The sequence below is a fragment of the Notamacropus eugenii genome, chromosome 3 (genome assembly GCF_028372415.1).
Source record: "Notamacropus eugenii isolate mMacEug1 chromosome 3, mMacEug1.pri_v2, whole genome shotgun sequence".
Classification (NCBI taxonomy): domain Eukaryota; kingdom Metazoa; phylum Chordata; class Mammalia; order Diprotodontia; family Macropodidae; genus Notamacropus; species Notamacropus eugenii.
In genome coordinates, this window is record NC_092874.1 from 239,181,000 (window position 1) to 239,203,229 (window position 22,230).

At 35.8% G+C, this 22,230-nt stretch overlaps 1 protein-coding gene and 1 long non-coding RNA gene across 8 annotated transcripts in view; one reads left to right on the forward strand and one right to left on the reverse strand.

The window, feature by feature from the left end:
* Positions 1–22,230, forward strand: part of USP15 (ubiquitin specific peptidase 15) — a 196,257-nt gene that overhangs the window by 142,015 nt on the left and 32,012 nt on the right. For 4 of the 6 annotated variants that reach the window (XM_072655243.1, XM_072655246.1, XM_072655247.1 and 1 more), the window contains one exon: positions 6,860–8,803. The exons of the other annotated variants lie outside the window; for them this stretch is intronic. In XM_072655243.1, coding sequence (XP_072511344.1) covers positions 6,860–7,045 — 186 coding nt within the window. In that variant the 3' untranslated portion in view covers positions 7,046–8,803. Of the gene's footprint in view, positions 1–6,859; positions 8,804–22,230 lie in introns of those variants that run through there. 6 annotated transcript variants of the gene reach the window in all.
* Positions 1–22,230, reverse strand: part of LOC140534327 (uncharacterized) — a 74,199-nt gene that overhangs the window by 17,775 nt on the left and 34,194 nt on the right. The window lies entirely within an intron of this gene.

Sequence of the window (22,230 nt, forward strand, 5' to 3'; positions counted from 1 at the left end):
GAGAGCACAACTCCAATGGACTAGCCATGTTGTTTGAATGCCAAACATATCTTTGCCTAAAAGACTGTTTTATAGGGTACTCATACAGGGCAAGCACTCACATGGAAGTTCCAAGAAGCAATACAAGGATACTCTTTAAGGTCTCTCTCAGGAATTTTGGGATCACATGGGAGACATTGACACAGGACCACCCAGCATAGCATGCCCACATCAAAGAAGGCATTGTGCTGTATGAGCTAAAGAAAATTGCAGTAGCTCAAAAGAAACATGAGATGTGCAAAATTCAGAGACTTCTCCATTCCAAATGTTCACATGGACTATTTGTGCCCAATTTTTGTGGGCTTCTGAGCTTATATTGGTCTTATCAGCCATAGTCAGACACACTATATCTTGACCCCAACATAGTGATATAGTTTTGTTCTTTGAACACAAAAGACAACCACTAAGCTAAGTATTCAGGATTAAAAAGAGGCAAAAGACAGTCCTTGCTCTCAAGAAGCTTACAATCTGATGGAGGAGACAACGAACAAATAAATATGTTCAGACAAGCTATTTTCAGGGGAAATAGGAAATAATTTTAAAAGAGAAAGCACTAGAATTAAGAACAATTGGGAGGGCTGCCTTTAAAAGATAGGATTTTAGTTGGGGCTTGAAGGAAGCCAATAGGTGGAAAGGGAGGAATGGGAGGGCAGTATTTTAGGCATAGGGGACAGCCAGAGAAAATGCCCATAGAAAAGAGACTAAGTGTCTTGTTCATGCAACAGCTAGGAGGCCATTGTCACTGGAGCAAAGAGTACATGGCAGGGAGTAAGGTGTAAGTAGACTGGAAAAACAGGAATAAGTTATGAAGAGCTTAGAACACCAAAAGATTTTGTATATGACTCTGAAGGCAGTAGGGAGCCACTAGAATTTATTGGGTCAGTAAAGGTGGGGGTAAAGTCTGTGTATGTGATACGATTAGACCTTTTTTAGGGAAATCACTTTAGTGGCCAAATGAAGGATGGATTGGAGTTGGTGGAGATATGAGGGAGACAGACTTACCAGCAAGCTACTCCAGTAGTCCAAGTATGAGTTGATGAAGGCCTGTCCCAGGGTAGGGTAGTAGTATCAGAGAAGAAAAGGGGACATGTTCAAGAGATGTTGGAATGGTAAAATTGATATTCTTTGGCAACAGATTGTTTATGGGGGAGGAGGAGAGGTAGAAGGAGGTAAGAGATATCAAGGGCACTTCTGTTGTGAGTCTGGGGGACTGAGGGGTTGGTGTTGCCCTCAACAGTAATAGAAGAGTTAGGAGGCAGGCAGGGTGTAAGGGGAAAGATAATTCCATTTTGGATGTGTTGAGTCTAAGATGTCTATTGGACATGCAGTTCAAGATGTGTGAAAGGTAGTTGGAGATGCAATATTGGCCATCAGCAGAGAGGCTGGAGTAAGATGAGTAGATTTGAGAATCATCAACATAAAGATGGTCATGAAATCTGTGTGAGTTGAGATCACCAAGTGAAGCAGTATAGAGGGTGATGAGAATAGAGCCCCATGGGACATCTGTGTTAGCACCCAGCAAAGAAGACTGAGGAGCGCTCATGGGGTAGGAGGAGAGCCAGCAGAGAATGGTGTTCCATCAGCCTAGAGAGGGCAGAGTTATCAAGGAGAAGCTTATAACTCTGACCCTAGACCCTGCACCAGTCATAGTGAACAGAGCTTGGGGAGAATAAGGACTGAGAAAAGATCATTGAATGTGGCATTTGAGGTCGTTGATCACTGGTAATTTGGGGGAAGCTGGAAGCCAAATGATAAGGTATTAAAAAGAGAGTGAGGGGAGAGAAAGTGGAGACATCTATTGTAGATGGCCATTTCAAAGAGTCTGACCACAAGGGCAGAGAAGATATAGGATAATAGTTAATGGGGATGGAAGGATCACTTGAGAGTTTTTGAGAATTGAGGAGAGATGCACATGTTTGTAGAGAGTGGGGAAGGAGCCAGTACACAGAGACTGAAGATAACTGATAGAGAAGGGATGAAAAAGAGGGCAGTTTTTCAGAGGATACAGGATAGAATGGTATCCTCTTGAACAAATAGAAGGATTTAGCTTTGGTAAGGAATAAGGCCACTTCAGCATGTGAGACAGGGATGAAGGGGGAAATAGTGTCAAAAGGCATCTAAGTGATAGGAGATGAGGAAGAGAAAAGGAGGAGGGTTTGGAAGTGATAGATGATAGGAGATGAGGAAGGAGGGAGAAGGCAGCTTCGCCTCAGTAACTCTCTTTTAAAATTGTCTTTCTCCTGTAGCTTCAGGTACTCTTTCTCTACTCTCTCCCGCCTTTGTCTTCAAAGTGCACATGCCCATACCCAGAAAGAGATGGGCCAGCTGTTAAAGCCAGCCTAATTTTAATGACCTTCAGATAACCTTTAAAATCATTTCCTTGCCTCAGTCTATGTGTTGTTATTATAGGACACCTCTTATCTGGACATGAAAAAGTCTAGGCCCAGCAGATATTCTCATCCTCCTTACCAGTGATCAATGACCTCATCCTCCTCATCCTCCTAGTTCATAATACTTTTGCTTCCTGTTTACTGTTATATGTAACATGCTTAGGTTCATCGAGCAGAAAGAAATTATCCCAAAAAGAAAGTGATTTTCCTATTTGAACAGTTGCTTTTTAAAGCTCTGATAACCTACTACTAAGTAAGTAGTTTTTATTCCTCAAGTTGTATGAACAAGCTATTGACTTTAATATATATGTATCTTGGACAGATACTGCAAATAGACAGTGAGAAGAACCTAGAATTGAATAAGAAAAGAGTGAACTGTATTTATTGTCTTTGGGAAATTACTCAAATCTTTTAATCAACTCAAACTTCTCCCTAAAAGCAAAACCCCATCTTTTTCAAGCCTGTATTGAAGTGATGTATGTTTGCAAATCAAGGAATAATATAGTCCAAGAGGAATTAATGTTGAGAATCATGCAAAGAACTTTAAAGATTATGTGACCATGAGCAGACCATGAGCGCATCATAAAATAAGGAATTATGGAGAAGTGGTATGACAGGATGTTATCAGAGAAATATATCTCTTACCCTTAAAGAATTTCCTTCTACCCAGCCATCCTTCTAATGTACTTTCCATCCTCTCTCTCCTTCCCTGCCAAAATTCTAGGATAGAGGTGAGCAAACTCATGCCACCTGCTTGCTTTTGTACCACCTGAGAGCTGAGTGGTTTTTCCATTGTTAAGTCAAGTAGTATTATGTTTTAAAATGTAAAAACCATTTTTGGGCCGCAAGATTTGACCCTCAGATAGTAATTTGCTGGCCTTTTTCCTCAAGAAGTTATTCTACACTTGTTATGTTTTTACTCCTTTCATTCAGTTCAGTTCCTCCAAGTCAGTTCCATCTTCCTGGGCCTCCATTTTCTCATCTGTAAAGTGAGCAGATTAGAGTAGATGGTCTCTACGGTTGCTTCCAATTCAAAAAATCCTTAGAGGTCTAGCTTCTTCCCCATTCTACTGAGCCTGCCTTCTCAATGATGACTTTCTTTTCATTTTTTTGTTGATATTTTTGTTTGTTTTATATCATTTTCATTTCCAAACACATCCCTCCTCCATCCAGCAAGCCATCTCTTCTAATCAGGACCAAAAGAGAATAAAATGCAATTTCGCAAAATTAACCAACACACCAAGGAATCCAACTGCACAGGTAATATTTCAGACCTATGGTCTCCCATCTCTGCAAAGAAGAGAAAAGATGATTTTTTTCCATTTCTCCCCTGAGGTCATGTGATCATTATAATTATACATTGTTCAATTTTTTTTTTCATTCATAACATCAAATCTAGAGCTAGAAGAGGAACCTCAGGAACAATTTAGTCCAAATCCCTTATTTTACAAATAAAGAAATCAACACCTGTGAATATTAAATGACTTGCCTAAGGCCTCACAGACATTAAACACCAGAAGTGAAATTTGAACCCAGGTTTTCTGACTCTAGAAAACTGTTTCCACTGTACCACAGTGCCTTTTTATTTATTACATTGTTGCAAACGTGTACATTGTTTTCCTGGTTCTGCTTTCCTCGCTCTTTTATCAGATTGCCCATGTTTTTCCATGGTTCTTTGAGTATTTTTATTCATCATTTCTTATGGATTAGCACTATTCCTTTACATTGATGTCCAACAGGTTTTTTTAGCTGCTACACCCGATCAGTGAACATCTGCTGTCTAGTTCTTTGCTACCACAAAAATTGCTACTTTGCTACTATTACTATTTTGCTGTATCAGAAACTTTTCTCTGTTTGACTTCCTTGTGATGTATATGCCCAATGGAGGGATCATGGAATCAAGAGGGTATGAACATTTTGTCCACTTTCTTAGGTTAGAATCAAGTAGCTTTCTAGAGTTATTAGACCAATTCATTTCACAGATCGAAAAAGTGCATTACTGTACCTACCTTACTACAACTCCTCCACCATTGAGTCTTTCCAACTTGTGTCATCTTTGCCAGTTTACTGATTGGGGCGTAAAACATGAATTGTTTTTGATTTGCATTTCTTCTATTAGTGATTTGTAGTCATCTTTTATAAATAATTTGTAATTATTCTTTTGAGTACTGTTCATATCCTTTGACCACTGATTTATTGAGGAGTGGCTTTTGATCTTACATATTACTTATGATAGTTCTCTATAGATCTTAGGTCAAAGTTGTTTTTTTTAACTCCAGCCTGCAGCTTCTTCCTAATCTTAATTGCATTTGTTTTGGTTTTACAAAAGTTTTTCAGTTTCACATAATTGAACTATCCCTTGTATGGTTGAGAATTTGCCCCTTGCTCCTAGCTGTGAAAAGTACCTGATCTTATTATCTTCAAGTTTTGGGGGTGAATTTTTTTTTTTTAACGATGTGACCTTTAGGTAACTTTTTCTACTTGGAGTACATTGTAGCATGTGATGTAAGATAGTGACTTAAATCTGATTTCTACGAACTGTTTTCCAGTTTTCCCAGCAGTTCTTCTCAGATAGGAAGTTTTCTTTTCTTGGGTTATTAAAGAGACATCATTGACTTTGATTCTAATTCCACTTTATGTGTTTTACTTTTTTACTTTTTTTAACTTACCTGTTATCATTTGCTTCACTGTAAAAGTTCTATCCCATGGTAAAACAATGGTATTTTAATCTCCAACCCCAGAAACCTTTTCTTAGTCATTATTCTCCTTAACTTCATAATGGTCCTTCCTTTTTAAAACTTTGTCCTTTAACTTTGTTGATACCCTACTATATACTGATTACACCTCTTTTGTTTCCTTTATACAAATTGTTGTCAAAGGCTGACCTAGATAGGAGAAATTTTGTCAAATTCTCCATGCTGGGGATACAGAGACAAAAGTAAAACATTTTGTGACCTCAAGTTATCTACCTTCTGACTAAGGGAGACATGTTTGTATAAACTTAAACAAAATATATGCAAAATAAATACAAGGTAATTTGGGGGAGGAGAGCATAGCAGCTGGAGAGCGTAGCAACAGTTAAGGGGTCCTGAACTAGGGTGATGATTTTGTGAGAAGGGGACAGGTGTGAGAGCTGTGTTTTGGAAAAAGAAATGGCAAGATTTAATAACTTATTAGGTATGTGGATTGAGGAAGAGTGAGGAGTACACGATGGTACCAAGGATGTCATGGCCCTGGTAGTTGTAGGAAAGTTTAGAAGGTAGGGTGGATGTGGGAAGAAAATAATTAGTTTTTAACATGTTGAGTTTAATATGACTATGAGACATCTCATTTTGAAATGTCCACTCAGCAATTGGTGAAACTAGGTTACAAGAGAGAAACTAGGGCAAGATATATAAATTTAACTCTTGGGAGCTGAGGAGATGGTTACCAAGGAGGGAATGTAGAGAGAAAGAAGAAAAAGGAGGACCCAAGTCAGATGTTAGAGGTTTCAATCACAGTTAGTGAACATGCCAATTAATGATTATCCACCAGAGAAAAGTAAATAGTAGTGTAGAGAAAGAATATCATGTCTAGCAGTCTGGAGAGAATCAGTTGTGCCAAAAGAAGCATATGCCTACTAATTTCATTTATATTGCAGTCCTTGTGTTTTCTTTGTCCCCCAGGGTTTTCATTAGATTTGGTTCTCAGAATTCTGTATGTTAATGGGATATGATGCTTTGTTGCCTTATTTCTTTTTTATATTTCTTTTATTTTTTTTATTTCTTGAAACATCATAGAACAGTACTATGATTTCTAGCTCTCCTGACTTTATCATCCGCTCTCCATGTGACAGCTCAAATCACTTTATATCTCTAGCCATCAGTTCTTTCATTTGGAGAGGAGGGAGTTGGTTTTAGATGATCAGGAGGGTCTCAACCAGTTCTAAAATTCAAAGAATTCTGTTAGGTCAGGAATTACAGCTTGCTTTCTGAGTTTTTAATTCCTAGACAGGGTTATATATATGTATATAATCAATATTTAGTACATGTTTTAGGTGCTGTTTTGATCTAAGTCTGAACTAGTTTTGATTTGCCCTTAATTACATTTACAATATAATTCTTTTATTTAGTAGTTTGATGATTTAGGAGTGAGTCTGAAACAGTTCCTATGTAAACAGGATTCCTGCCTCAGTGTTTTTTATCTTATTACTAGAAAGAAAATATACAATCATAAGTTTTAGTCCATTAGATGTATTTTAAAGTAGTTCTGAGTGCCTCAGTTAACTAAATTCCTTTTTTTCCTGTCTACCTACATTAAGTCACATACTATTCACTTACTTGACTTCATCTTGCTTCTCAATCCATATCAGCCACCATCTGAAAATCATTACTATGTTAACACTCTTTGTCTGTCTGTCTGTGTGTCTGTCTGTCTGTTTGCTCCTACAGTCCAAAGCAGCATATGTGCTCTTCTACCAGAGACAGGACACTTTCAGTGGAACTGGCTTTTTTCCCCTTGACCGAGAAACTAAACAAGGTGCTTCAGCTGCCACAGGCATCCCATTAGAAAGTGATGAAGATAGTAATGAGAATGACAATGATATAGAAAATGAGAACTGTATGCACACTAACTAATGAGAGTCCTAGAAGCCATAAAAGAGACTTTCCTGCAGGTGGTTTCTGTTGAAATAATGAAGTTACCCACCACATTAAAACAGAAGTCTGAGATGGGGAGTTTCAAATAAGAGAATGTAAATCCTTTATCAGATTTTAACTTGTGCAGTACTTGAAGTGAAACACAATGAAAACTTTAACAGAAATTGTCTCTTAATACATTTACAGTCTTGTATTTACAAGCTAAATATATATAGGAAATCAAAAATAAACCCCTTTTAAGTTTGCTGCTGTTTTGATGAATTATGTTTCTTTAATTGTTTTGGATGTGAGTTAACTGATGACAAATGTTAAATTTGTGGATGTTGGTCATTTAATTTACTCTAATAATACTGCAAGAAAACAATGACTAAACCTAGTTTTTGGATGAACTTATTCATGTATATTAGGCAACCATTCATACTACTGAACTATTTAGCTGCACTAGTAAATGCAGCATAAATACTGCAGTAGTATTCTTGGAAAACCAAATTTTCAAGTCTTTCCCTAATAATCAAGTTGGCCTATTAAGAAAAACTGAATCATGATGGAAGAAATAAGCTCAGAAAGGTTATTTCTCTTTGTGGTATCATTAAACATTAAGAATATTATGTTCATCTAACTGCTGCTGTGGAGCAGGCTCTAGATTTTTCACTGCATATGAAATCCTTTTTCAGTTAAATATTCCTTATTGCTGTTGGATCTATTACTTAGACATTAAAATTCTTAACTTGCTTATAAGAAATGCATAACTTTAATCTGGTGTCACTCCAAAGTTTAAATTTGTGCTGCTCATTTTTCTCCCCATTTTTTCATAGTTGGGCAACTTTCAGCTCTCCCAATTATTATAAAATAAGGTCAGACTTAATAGTACTCTATATCCATAGTAATAACTGTACATCAAGCATAGATGAGATTTTTTCATATACTTGCCTTTAAATCATTAATGGACAATTGGCTTTAAAGGTAGGTCTGTTAATTTTCTTTGTGTGTTCCTGATGGAATTCACCATAGCCTTACAGCTTTTCTCAGAAGGTAACTCGTTATAAGAGAATTGGCATTTGCATGTTCCAGAGTCAGAACCTGTACAGCATCTAAAGCATACAAACCTTGAATTTGATTTAGTTAACCACATTCAAGGATTCAGGATGCCAAAAATATGTGTGAACATTTTAATCATTTTTTTTATTTGCTGCTTTCCCTTTGATCTAGTTGAAAGAATGTATTGTTGATTGGCATACAATACTGCCTTTAATAGGAAATCTTTTAAGTGCTGGGACACGCTTCATATACCTACCTATGACCTGAGGAATTGCTTTGTGTCCCACTGTTACTGAAGCAAAAAGTATGATGTTCTTCACTTGAACTAATCAAATACAATAGGTTATAAATTGTGTATTGTAAATAAAAGTTCACTCTGTGAGTGCACATTTTGGTAAATTATTTATTTATGTTAGCATTAAAGTTAAAAAGAGGGGGAAAAGATGCATTTGACCAGGATAAACGAGGTATGTTGAACATGGCTTTTGCTTTATACCTTGATATTAAAGCTGATGTTTCATCCTGGTATTTTAAAGCTGCTTTTTGGATTTTTTTGGTTTGGTTTTTTTTTTTCTAATGTAAACTAACCTCCTGCATGACAGAGGTTAAAATTTTGTCTGCACTTGAGTTCACTTGAGTTTACATTTGAAATGTGCATGTTTATTTATACAGATTTCAATAAAGCTATTCAAGGCCTTATTTAGTCTTTCATTTCTTACTCTGAACCTTTTGACAAAAGCTTTTATTTTATAGGTAGGTGACCAAAATACCATTCATTAGTTATTATGTCATAATTATAGCTTAATGATTTAAAATGCTTCAAAACAAAAATGCATCCTCCTGATAAGGGCATATCATAATATCATAAAGGCCAGTTCTAGCTGAACATCTCCATTTTGAGCCAGATGCAAAATAGACTAAGCAACAGTCCATTTTTCTGAAAGAGAAACAAAAACTCAGAAATTTTTTTCTGCACCTAGATTGTAATTTTTATCTTAACAAGGATAAATACATGAAAGACCAGAGATCTAAATCTAGATGGAGTCATAAGTGGATTACCAGCCCTCTCTTTTGTAGATGAAACTGAGGACCAGAGAATTTGTCACTTTACCCAATTTTATACACCTTGATTAAGAAAGTAAAAACTGCCCTAACACTGTCGCAAGTGGCAGAGAGAGAATTTGGACTCTGGCCTAGTGACTCCAAGTTCAGCACTCTTTTTACTATATCCCAACACATTATAATTAACTTTAAATATTCTAAATTATTGCTGTAGGGATAGAGATTTAACCTATGATTTCACTCATAGGAACTTAACTCTCCTTTTCATACATAGAAACTCTCTACATTGTGACTCATTACTTTCTCTGCAATTTTCAGACTTCGGAGAGATGATATGCCCCTATCCTTTAGTTAACAAAATGAAAATTAAGTAATACAAAAAGTTTAAACACAACCTCTAATTTAAAAAAAAAATCAACATTAATACCTTTGCATTTTAAAACCCTAACAAGAAGTCAAATGACTTAGCTCGTTCCAGTGTCTCCAGCTTGATATTGATATGAGTATGTGACCGTTTTTAAAGTAACATAATTTAGCCAAAACTTTTTTTTTTTATTAAACTGAATGTCACTTTTTCAGAATTTAAACTCCCCCCTTCCTTTTTAAATTCCATGTTTGTCTAACATAAGATCTGTTTTTTCCATATCTGCAAATTAAATGATGCCACAATAGATTTCAGGCTCTTTTTTTTCTTTTTGTTAAATTTAAAGCATCTGGAGTTCATCTCTATAGAGAAGCCTCTTTGTCATTGAGTTTCTAAAATTTTATTTCATGTTTCTTGTACAAATCATTGTTTCTTTTGTAACCCTATATTTTACATCCATCTTTTTCTGGCACCTAAATCCAAAATCATTAATTTGTGACAATGAGTGAGTGCTGAGCCATATGGACAATTTAAAGTCAGGCTTGCCGCCTCTCCCACTAATTCCATGCCCTCCCTTTATTAAAGCAGAGGTAAGCCATAGAAGAAATGAACCACTGAGTAAGGGAATTTCAGGAGCATGCTCTAGTTATTCAGAACGGGAACCTACCCTTTCCAGAGTTATCCTCATGAACAAAGTTTGAAGAACTTTTGGATGATCTAGGTGCTGGCTTCCCAGGTCTAGAGTCTCAGAACAGGTAGAAAAGTGAAGAAAGCTTCAAAGAAAGTGCAGATTAAGAGAGAAGAAATGGTAGGATTTTGTTGTTTATTTGTTATTTTTGTCATTGATAGGCTAGAGATAGAAACTAGACCTGTGATTTCCTTGGTATTAGGAACTCCCAAATGAGATAATTTCTTTTACCAATGAAGGTCAGAACCTTTTCTGTCACTTAAAGAGCGTTAGAGAGTTCCATGGACACTGACAAAGTTGACTCAGACCCAGGTTTTCCTGACTCTTCGGCCAACTCTATCTTATATGCTATGTTGCCTTGCATTATTATTACTTTATTAATCTTCCATAGACTAAAATACAAGGAAACTAATCCAAATACACGTGAAATTCAACTTTTTTTCAAAATATATTTTATATTTGTTCTTCTTAGAACTTCTAGCAGCTCTGTTTCACCAAAGAATAGAAAATTAGCCAAGAAATTTTGTTCATGTACATTCTTACTAATTTTTTCTCTTTCATTCAGCTGCAGAGCTTAAGTGTTTAAAATTACATAATCAGGTTTGATTGTGGGGAATATTCGCTTTCATACATTTGCAATATATTCAAACTTGTACTGATTATTTAAATTCAGGAATTTACTTCTGTGCTGGAAATTTATTGGCCTTTCAGACATTCATAAGTATTAATATGTTTTGTTCTTTACTATAAGCAAAGGATGTTGAAACAAACTACATAAATAGCAATAAAGAATACTTAAAACTGAATTGAGAAAAGTAAATTGTTATAAATAATTACAGTGAAACCAAGTTCAAGAATTTTAGATTTCTTATACGTTAAATTCTAAGGAAATGTGGCATATCTTTTTAAAAATAGAGCTTAGGAGTAGGAGATTAAAATATCTGGGCTTGGAATCAAGACCTAGATTCAAATCCTGCCTCCTACCCTTGTGTGTGGACCTGCAGCAGTTATTTAACCTCTTTGTGCCATAGTAAAATCAATAGAACAGATTAACGAAGGCATTAGAAGGGTGTGAATATGCCTTAGTGGAGAGAGTTCCCATATTGAGTTCTCTGTACTGAGGAAATCACAAAACCTTACCGTATTGGCAGATTAAAAATTCAGATCAATTTGAGAGTCAGTTCTTTCAGAAGTTTCTAGGAAATATATTTCCTGAGTAGCCAAATCAATGTGTTTATCTCATTTGCATGTTATTTTTAATAGAAATGCTATAAAAGAAAGGTGTGTTTGTTCATTACACACAAATATTTTAAATATTTCATGGAATCATAGATTTAGAATTAAAAGAGGCCTTAGAGACCATGTAGTCCAGCCTCTTCACCTTTACCTAGTATTTACCAAGGAGACATTCCAAGAGATGAGGTGAGTTGGTCCAAGGGCACATAGGTACTAACAGCAGAACCAGATATGAAATGTTTTATCCATTGAAATGACCTTTTTTCCTTTGTACAGTTTTAAAAGAATTTCCACATTTTCAATATTGAAATAAAATTCAGTTGTTTGACTTGATTGCATCTTGAAAATAAAACTCCTACCAATTTTGAAAAATAGCTGTAAAAATGAATACATTTAATCAATATCATTCCTGGGGGAAAATAATGAAATTATAAAAAGTACAAGTCAGATTTAAAGGTGGCACCCTAAAACATTTTAACATAAATGATTCTGACCCTAGGTCACTCATTTGCCTTAATATAAAATGGGCGTGATACTGATGTACTCTACACAAATATTATGATCAATATATGTGAGGTTGAACATCTAGAAAGGACCTTATAGGCCATATAGTCCAGTCTTTTGCATTTGAGGAAACCACGATTCAAGAGATTTGCTCCTTAATAATAAATGTCAGTGGTGGGATTTGAAACCAGGACTTTCTTAATCCAGATCCTATGTTCTTTCAAGTGCATGATACAGCATATCCAATTTGAAGAGAGAAAAGTGAGATTAACATGTTTGTAACTGAAACCAAGGAGCCTTGTTGTGTACATGAAGAGGAAGATAGAAACATCCTCATATGTCAACCAGAACAAAACGGACTAAAGTCTTTAGAGAACTCTTAAGAAAGAAAGCACAGAAAATCTTTGGTTACAATGGCTCTCTGAAAAATGACAGAGAATCCCTTCTCTTCAGAAATAAACCAGAGCAATACCTGACAACCTCACAATGATTGGTAAAGAACTTTTTTCTTTTAATCCAGAAGAAGATTTCCATCCAACCCAGTATACACAAAAATATATCCCAAAGCTCATCAGAGGTGGGTTGAGGGGTTCACACCAGGGTCACCAGAAGGGATCTGTGCCAGGGCAGCTAATAAGCATTCCCATAAATTAACCTGAAGGTCCACTGGGAAGGAAAAGGAAGGAGAATGCACAAGCTCTGTTAATTGAGAACCTGAAGCAGGAGCCCAAACTACTTTATCATAAAAGAAGAAAGGCCGTAAAGGTCCTTAAAGATCCCTTCAGTCTAATTTCCCAGTATCTCACTGGGATGTGAAGAAACCAACTTCCAATTAGGGATCATGCAAGCTTCCAATCGAAGTTAGAATTCTAAGTGGAATCCCACTAGGAGATTCAGAAACCAAGGACTGAAAACTTGTCTGGGCCCTACTGCCAACTATGTCTAGATGAACAGGAGCAGAGGCATCCAGATTACAATGAGGTCCTACCCAACCCATCCAAGAAAGCCAGAGAGGACTGGCCTAAGCACAACACACTAAACCAAGAGTAGACTAGATATATAAGTAAACAGAAGAAAACATTGAGCACAAAGAAGAAATAATATTTGTTAAGTGATGCCCAAGTGAGATAACCCAGAAGAAGGAAGTCCATAATACCTACAAGTAGGACCTTGGAAAATAAAGTGACTTAGCAACAAAAGCTACAAGAATGGCTGGAAGAAATGGATCAAGAGGTGTTGAAGAAAATTATAAATTGAGGTTTGGGGTGGAAAAAAAGGAAAAGAAAATAAAGAACTTAGAAGGTAGAAATATCCAAATGTAAGGAAAAGAGAATGAAGCGAAGGACTAAATGAGAAAAGGTAAGGAAAGATCATTTAAGACTTACCATGATCAAGCAAAAACTTGAACATTGTACTTCCAAGAAAACATAGAATAATCCATCAAAAAGCATTTTATTAAGTGTACATAATGCCAGTCTCTGTGCTAAACACTGGGGATACTAAGAAAATAACTTCACCCCATCCCTCATTCTCTTTTTTTCCCCTTAATGTAGACTTTCTCTGCACCCTTTTCTTTCGTTAAACATTGTCAATTCATAATAAAATCAATCCTAGGCAATTTGTCTTGTTTATTTAGCTCTATGACTATCTTGATGACATTAGGGTTCTTGTATCATTTGCCTTTCCTCATCCACCATTAGAATATAAGTAGTTTATCCTTATAAATTCCTACCTGGTTGTTCCCTTCTATTGACTTTTAATGTTTCTTTTAACTCCAATATTTACAATTTAAAGTTCCTGTTCAGCTCCAGTCTTTTTAACAAAAAAGGGGGGCAAGGGTAAGGGAAGGAATGCTATGTGGAACTCCACTAATTCTGAGGGACAGAACCCAGCATCCAGATGAGGCCAGTTCTATCCCCCACCCCCAAGATCTAGGCTGGTGAACCATGAATTGCCCAGTGTGGGAAAAGGCTGAGATGCTTTGAAATACACTCACTAGGAAAAACCTTCATCAAAAGGGAAAAAGAAAGTGAACTGTATGGGGAAATAAGGGGAAAAGATTGAAGTTACCAAGCTCAGAAATAAAAAAGTTCAAAGACCTTGAGTATAATTCAATACACCAACAGAGTAGACATTAAGAGCAGAAGGAAATATGGCCTCCATATACAGTGATAATTCTGACATCTATGTATAATTATGCAAGATAAAGGAAAATGATACAACACATGATGAGTCAAAGGTCCCTTTTGATTTCTAAGAGGGCATGAAAATACAACACATTTCTTGGTTTAAAAAGGGAAATAAAAATTGTGAGAGCAGAATTTATGACTTGCACAGCTGAAATAATTGGCAAAATAGAAGAACTTGAATCTATAATGGCAAGTCTCACCAAAGAACCTAAAGAGAGGATAGCTGATCCAAAATACATAGATAATAAATGAAAATTGATGATCTGAAATAAGCAAAAAAGCAGTAACAATAAAAGAAAGGATGGTCTCCATACAAAGTATATTCATCTCAAATACAAGGTGCATAGAGACAACTTAAAAATCATATGTCTGCCAGAAGACAGCAACAAGTCAGAAAACCTGAACACCATAATATAAGAATAATTAGTACAAGGAAACCACCCAGGACTTCTGAATGCAGAAAACAAAATGGTAATTGCAGAGATCAAGAGCTCGCCTCCAAAGAGGGGGGTTGGGGGGCTGAAAATTCCAAGACAATGGTAAATTTATAAATTCTATTGAGAAAAATTTTTTGCTAGCAACCTGGAAAAAGACAAATACAAAAGAAAGGCAATTCAAATAACAAGACTATTAAGAAAACGCTGGAAACAATGGAATAATATGTTCCAAAGAGCAATGGAGCTCAAAATGCAGCCCAAGGTGACCTACAACTCTGAACCCAAAAATGGAGGGTGGGGGGGCGAGAATGGACATTCAACAATAAAGGCTTGTTCAAGATATTCTTAGAAAGAAATCCAGACCTGAAAAGATTATTTCTCAAAAACCCCAGATAACAGAAATGAATAAAATAGCAAAGACCATTAAGAAACTTCTTTCTAGATGTACACCAGGAGACGCGGGTTTATGCAGAAGTTAAGCAGAAATCATAGTGTAGAAATAGGCCTTAGCATCGTAACTTAAACTTCACAACACCCTGCCTTCAGGTAAATCAGTGATTTTTGCGGGACTAAATGACAAAATGGGAAGGTGCATAAAAAGGGGGGATGGGAGGAAAAAGACAAGAGGGGGAATATGTGATGTACCCTCACCAAGTCAAAGGCTAACAGTAGGAAATAACTCCTATAGTCTCAAGAAGAAGAGAATGGATGAGGAGACAGGAAGAAAAAGGAAACTTTATTTAAGTGGTGAAAAGGGTACAACTGATGGATGCTCTGTGGGAAAAGATAATCTTTAAAAGGAGATGAGGACCTTAAAATGGGCATTATCTGCAAGGATTTGGCACTTAAAGACAGCACTCATCCTTATTTACAAGAAGGAAATAAACATTCTGGGAGCAACTAACACCCAGAAGAGTAGAAGGGCACAGACCCAGGGAAGAGATTTTGAGGCCAATGGGGAAAGTAACAGTAATGAGCTGCACTAACCATCAGAGGAAAAGTTCTACCATAAGACAATATCTTCTTTATCACCTATAGGAATTAGTATTCTTTAGAGTAACACAATAGGAAAAAGAGACCAAGGGGCAAGAGTTACACAGCAATGGCAAGCTGTTTAAAAAAGAGAGCCCAAAATAGTAACAACTCAAGTTTTTATACCATGAGGATTACAGACACTAAAAGTAATTAAGTGTAAGAGCCATGAACCAAAAAATAAATAAATTAGAAGGAACGATAAAGAGAATGAGAGAAATAAATCTTTTCTAGAAAAAGGCACAGAAAAATGGAATTTTTTTTTAATGAAGAGAAGGGATTCTGTTTGACTAATTGAGAGAGAGAAGTAGAAAGGGAAGAATTAAATAACTATAGATAAAAAAGAAAAAGGAAATAATAAGCAAAACTCCAGAAGCAGGGTGAAAGAGATGGAAATGGAAGGGGGGAGAAGGTGAAGGCAAAGGGACAAAAAAGCCAGTGGAAATAAGGCCCACCTTTAAAAAAAAAGGTTGAGCTAAAATAACAGACACTATACAGTGTCTACAGTGAAAGAGGGGAAAATCATACTTTGGGATGAGGAACAATATTAGAGACAAATAGAGAAAATATTAACTCATAATTTTAAATGTGAATGTATTAAGCAATCCAATAAAATAAAAATTAGTGACAAATTTATAAGAAAATAAAACCCTACAACTGATTTTTTTACAAGAAACATTTAAAAAACAAAGACATAACACAATAAAAATAAGGGACTAGAAAAATTTTTTGCCATGCATCAAGTGAATCCAAAAAATCAGTCATGCTGTCAGACAAAGCAAAAACATTCAAAACAAAAAGACATAACCAAAACTACAATATATTGAAATGAACCATTGATAAGTCAATTAAATTTATATCCTCCAAATTTATAAGAGAAATGTTAACTGAGCTACATGAAGACTTAGTAACAAAATAGACATAGGAAACCCCAGTAACCTCTCAATTTTGGAAAAGTTGAACAGATAAACAAAAGGGAAAACATGGAATTGAACAAACTGCTGGATATACTGGAATTAAAAGTCTTAGGATATCTAAATGGGAATACACTTTTCTTGGCGCCACATGGAACAGTTACAAAAATTGACCACATATTAGAGAAAAGAGATAATATGGGCAAACATGTAAAAAGGCAGAAATAGTAAATAATATCCTTTACAAACCATAACAATAAAAATAGAAACAAATTCAAGGACTATAAACAAAGGACACAAACTCACGTGGAGACAACAATAAATCCTAAATGGATTTAGCATATTAAATCCTGAATGGGCTCAAAATCATAGGAACAATAATTATGAAAATTATGATGATCAAGCAGTTCATTAAAATTTCTGAGCTGCAGCAAACGCTGTCTTCAGAGCAAAAGTCATATCCTTCAAAGACATTAAAAAAATAAAGAGAATGAATGGATTATGAATTTTTTTAAATTGGCCAACAAATCTAAAATGAGAACAAAAGTGGAAATATTAAAAATTAAATAATTAAACCAGAAGTTAAAAGACTACAGAAATTATAATCTAAGAGCTAATTCTTTGAAAACACTAATAAAATTGATAAGCCTTTATCCAGTCTGACTAAAAGGGAGGTAGAAAATCAACAAAATAGAAAATAAGCCAAGTGAAATCACAACAAAACCAGAAGAAATAATGATTAATCAGCCTCTATTATGCACAGCTATATGGTAACAAAACTGAGAAGATAAAATAGAGGAACACTTGAAAAAATATAAAATACCCAAACTGACAGTTTAAATAAAGATCTTGAATAACCCAGCCTCAGAAAAGGAAGTAGAACTAAATGTAAAGGAACATGGAGGGGGAGGGGGCAAGTTGAGGGGGAAGAGAAATTGGCTGGTGATGATGGATTCAAAGGAGAGTTCTATCAAAGTTTTAGGAAAAGAATATAATTTTAAACACAGAATCCCTAAAACCATATTTTTATCTTACATGCAGAGGGGTGGAGGGAAAGAGGAGGGATAGACTTTGACAAAGTTGAACACTAATTTACACATGTAGGGGCCTTTTGTTTTAATATAAAAAGCATGTAAAGGCAAACAAGCATCATATGCAATGGGGATACACCAGAACCTTTCCCAATAAATGGAGTAAAACAAGGATATCCACTTTCCCCACTATCATTTGATATAGTTCTGGAAATGATAACAACAACTATAAAATGAGAAGGAAATTAAAGATAAGTAAAGAGAAGATAAAATTATCCCTATTTCCTGATCAAGTAATGCCCTACTTGGGAAATTCTAGGGAAATCAGCAAAGATACAAATCAAGTTAATACCTGCAGCAAAGTTGCAGATTACAAAAGAAAAACTCAAATCAACTGCATTTCTATATAATAATATAAAAATGTAAGGGGAATAATAGGGAAATCCAAATAACTACAAAATCCATAAAGTATTTGAGGATCAATCTACAAAGATGCAAAACACTTGTATAGATCTAATTACAAAGTCCTTCTTACAGAAACAACATTTTAAATAACTGAAGGAATATCAGTGCTTATGGCTAGACCATGCTAATATAATAAAAATGACTACTACCAAAATTAATCTATATTTTTAATGCTATACATTAAATTATTAATTGTGAAAGGTGTAATTTCTAAAACTTGATAAATAATAATTCATTTGAATAAAATCTAGAACATGAATGGAAATTATTAAAAGAGGTAGGGTCCAAAAGGGAGAAGTACTTCCAGACTTCAAAATTTCATCATAAAGTAGCAGTCATTAAAGTTTTCTGGCTTCAGTTAAAAAATAAAGTAAAATAAAAAATAAGAAGAATTCAGAAAAGAACTTCCTAATTGATTTTTTAAAACTGCTAGGAAAACTCCAAAAGTCTGTCAGAAATTGGGTTTGGACCAGTTCCTTTCACCATATTCTATAACACCTAAATGAATATTTGACCCTAATATTCAAAATTATACTATTTTTTTTAAAGTTAGAAGACAAGCAGATCATTTACCTTTCATGGGTATGGGTAGCAAATGAATTTTTAACCAAACAAGAGATGGAGAAAATTACAAAAGATAAAATACATGACTTTGAATACATGAAACTGAAGAGCTTCTACAGAGACAAAATTAATTCATCTAGAATAGGAAGGGAAACAGTTGAGTGGGAAAAATCTTTGTATCAAGTTTCTCTGATAAGGGTTTAATAGCCAAGATATGTAAACAATTAACACATAAGTCTGTATGTGCATATGACCGATTGCCATCACCTATGTTGATAAGCACTCAAAGGTTTTGAATGGTTAATTCTCAAAAGAATTGCAAAGAATTTACAACCTCCTGAAATAAGTTCCAAAACACTAATAATAAGAGAATTGCAAATCAAAACAACCCTGAAGTTTCACCTCACACCCGGCACAGTATCAAAGACAGCGCTAGTCTATGTTGGAAGGGTTGTGAGAAGATAGGTACATTGGCGAATAGTGAAGTACTACAACTATTTCGGAAAGCAATTTGGAACTATGCAAATAAAGTGACAAGAACATTCATACTCTGACACAGACACTCCATTGTAAGGCTTATATCCCAAGGGAGCCATTAAGAAGAAAAAAGTCCCCTCATACCCCAAAATATTTATAGCAGCATTTTTTCTGATAGCAAATAACTGGGGGAGAGGGGGAGGGGAGGAGTAGATGCTTATCAATTGGGGAAATAGCTGAACAAATTGTGGTGCATGAGTATAATAGAATATTATTGTGCTGTAAGAAATGATGAAGGTGATGGATACAGAGAAGCATGGAAAGATCTACATGAACTGATACAGAATGAAATAAGTGGAGCCAAGAAAAAAATATCAAAATGACCATAATGGTACAAGTGGAAAGAATAATCACACACACACACATTTTAATTAATTTTGAATGTTGCAAAGTTATGACAAATAAGCATGATTAAAAATATATATATATCATCCTCTCAAGCCACCCCTTCCTGGATTTGGGAGATCCACGGTTGTTGCACGTCCCACTTTTGAACTTTTTGAATGGATTGAATTTTTTCAGTGTATTGATTAGTTATATTGATTTTTCCTTCTTTGTTTTCTTTCTCTTTTTTGGTTTTAAAAAAATACTCCTTTATGTGGGATGGCTTTCTGGCAAGGGTGTTGTAGAGATACCAGTAAAACCAAGAGAACGATTGATAAAAGGATAGCAACACTGTAAATGAAAACAACTTTGACAAATTTAAGAATACAATGCAATGATCAGCCATGTCTCCTGACAGAGGTAATGAATTCAGTGTTCTCAGAAGAAACAACATATTTTGACATGGCCACTGTCAATTATGTTTTACTTAAGGTTTTTTTTTCTTTTAGTTTTTGACTGGGAAAGGGGAGGTTAGTAATAATGATGAAGATAGAAAGTCATTAAAACATTTTTTAAGATTTATAGAAGAGACTGTAAGAAAGTTCACAAAGGGAGCACAGACAGCATAATTTTTTTAAATAAAACATGGAATTTACTTTACATATACATCCTTAAAAGTTAGTGGTACAGGGCAGGATTTGATGGAAATGACATAGTGGTTGAAGTAGGAAAAGGACAATTCAGTTAAAACTATAATTGGAAAAACCTCTAGTTATCATTAGTGGTCTTGCTGGGTTGTTAGCCTAAAGAAAGTGGAAATAAGTTGTCCCACTGCATTCAGCAACTAGATCTAGAATTCTTTGATTCTAAGGACTGTACCATGAGGACAGAGGGATGCCCAATGGACTTGGTAAAAACCATTGTGCAAAAGGGTACCAATGAGGTAGAAGGGGCAGCCAGGTGGTGCAGTGGATAGAGCACTGGGCCTGGAGTCAGAAAGACTCATCTCCCTGAGTTCAAATCTTGCCTCAGACATTTGTCAGCTGAGTGACCCTGAGCAAGTCACTTAACTTTGCCTTGGTTTCCTCATCTCTAAAATGAACTCTAGAAGGAAATGGCAAAACACTCCAGTATCTTTGTCAAGAAAACACCAAATGGAGTCATGGAAAGTCAGACATGATTAAACAATAGCAATAAAAGGTATGGAAATCAGTGGACCACAGGTGGGAAGTATGGTCTCTGACCCCAAGGTCTTATAAGAATATGTATTGAATCTTACTGAGATCAGAGCTATAAAGTAAGAGAATGGAAGCAGGGCTGAAGATTGGGAGGTAAAGAACTGAGAGACTGAGGCCAGAGGGTGGGGAGCACAAAGGATGAGCAGGCTTTTACCAAGAACCCCAAGAAGATGCACAAGTTTAAACAGGAGCCTAATGAAGTATAATGAGGGCAGTCTGGAGTTTTTTACTGCAACAGAGTTCCATCAGTTTGGGGAAAATATGGATTACAAAACTATTTTTACAAAGCCAGTTAATCAATTAGAAGCCTTGTTGGGAACCATAGTTTTTTGGGGGTTTTTTTGGTGGCTAAGATGGGAAGTTGTATATACCTGACTCCGTAAATGAGTTCCCATCTCAGCAAGTTGGGGAACTGCTCATTGAAGTTTCTAAAAATGATGAGTCTAATAGACTAGATTCCTATCGGCTGTTCACCCCCAAGCCAGTCTGCTACTACCTTTAGCCAACCTACCTCACGGAAATTAGAGAACCTTTAGAAAAAAGCCTGCCCAAAAGGTATCAAGCTTGACCTCTGGGTGTCCCTCACCACACCCCCATATAGGCAGAGACAGATAAACTGGTGAAATTTGAGTAGCAGGTCTGGACAGCTGAGTAAGTATGGTTATCAGTGCAAACAGGCACTCTGAACGTGGTATCAGAGCCACAGAGCCTGCCCTCTTGCTAGATGGAAGAACAATGACAACACCCTTTCCCAGAAGAAGTTTGGGGTCTGGTAAAACTGAAACAACATCCAGGGTTTGGTCAGTGAAGGCCCTTCAGCCCCACCTAAACCTTAAAGCCCCACTCCACTTGGATGTAAGGAGTTACAGGATACTGTCATTAGGGGACACCTAATGTGACACTTCTTTTTCCAAGGGACAGGGAATGGACATCAAAGGTTCTTGGAAGCTGGTACCAATACCAGGAAATTTTACTCTGGTTATCATGAGAAGAGCTGAATGGAAATCCTGTACTCCTAAGGATATTCTTTCCTCCCTAGATTTTAGTTACGCTGCTTTCTCTTGGTTCTCCTGCTACCTATCTGTCCACTCCCTCAAGGTTCTGCCTCTCTCTCTCTCTCTCTCTCTCTCTCTCTCTCTCTCTCTCTCTCTCTCTCTCTCTCCCCATATATATGTATACATATGTGTGTATATGTGTGTGTGTGTATACATATATATGCATATATATATATATGTACTATCTCTCTTGGTGATTCAACTCCTATGGATTCAATTATCATTTCAATGCAGATGATCCATACATTCAATCCTAACCTATATTCTGACCTCTAATCTTGCATCTCTCTCTATTGCACTTCTCCAATAGGATGTTCCATGAACTTCTTAAACTCAATGTGTACCAAACAAAATTTGTTATTATAACCTGGGGCTTAATTCTATGCATAAAAATCTAAATGGATTTTGGGTACAGTAAGTGATTTACAACTGTAGTTTAGGAGAGAAATTAGGGATGGATATTTACATCTGAGAATCATATATAGA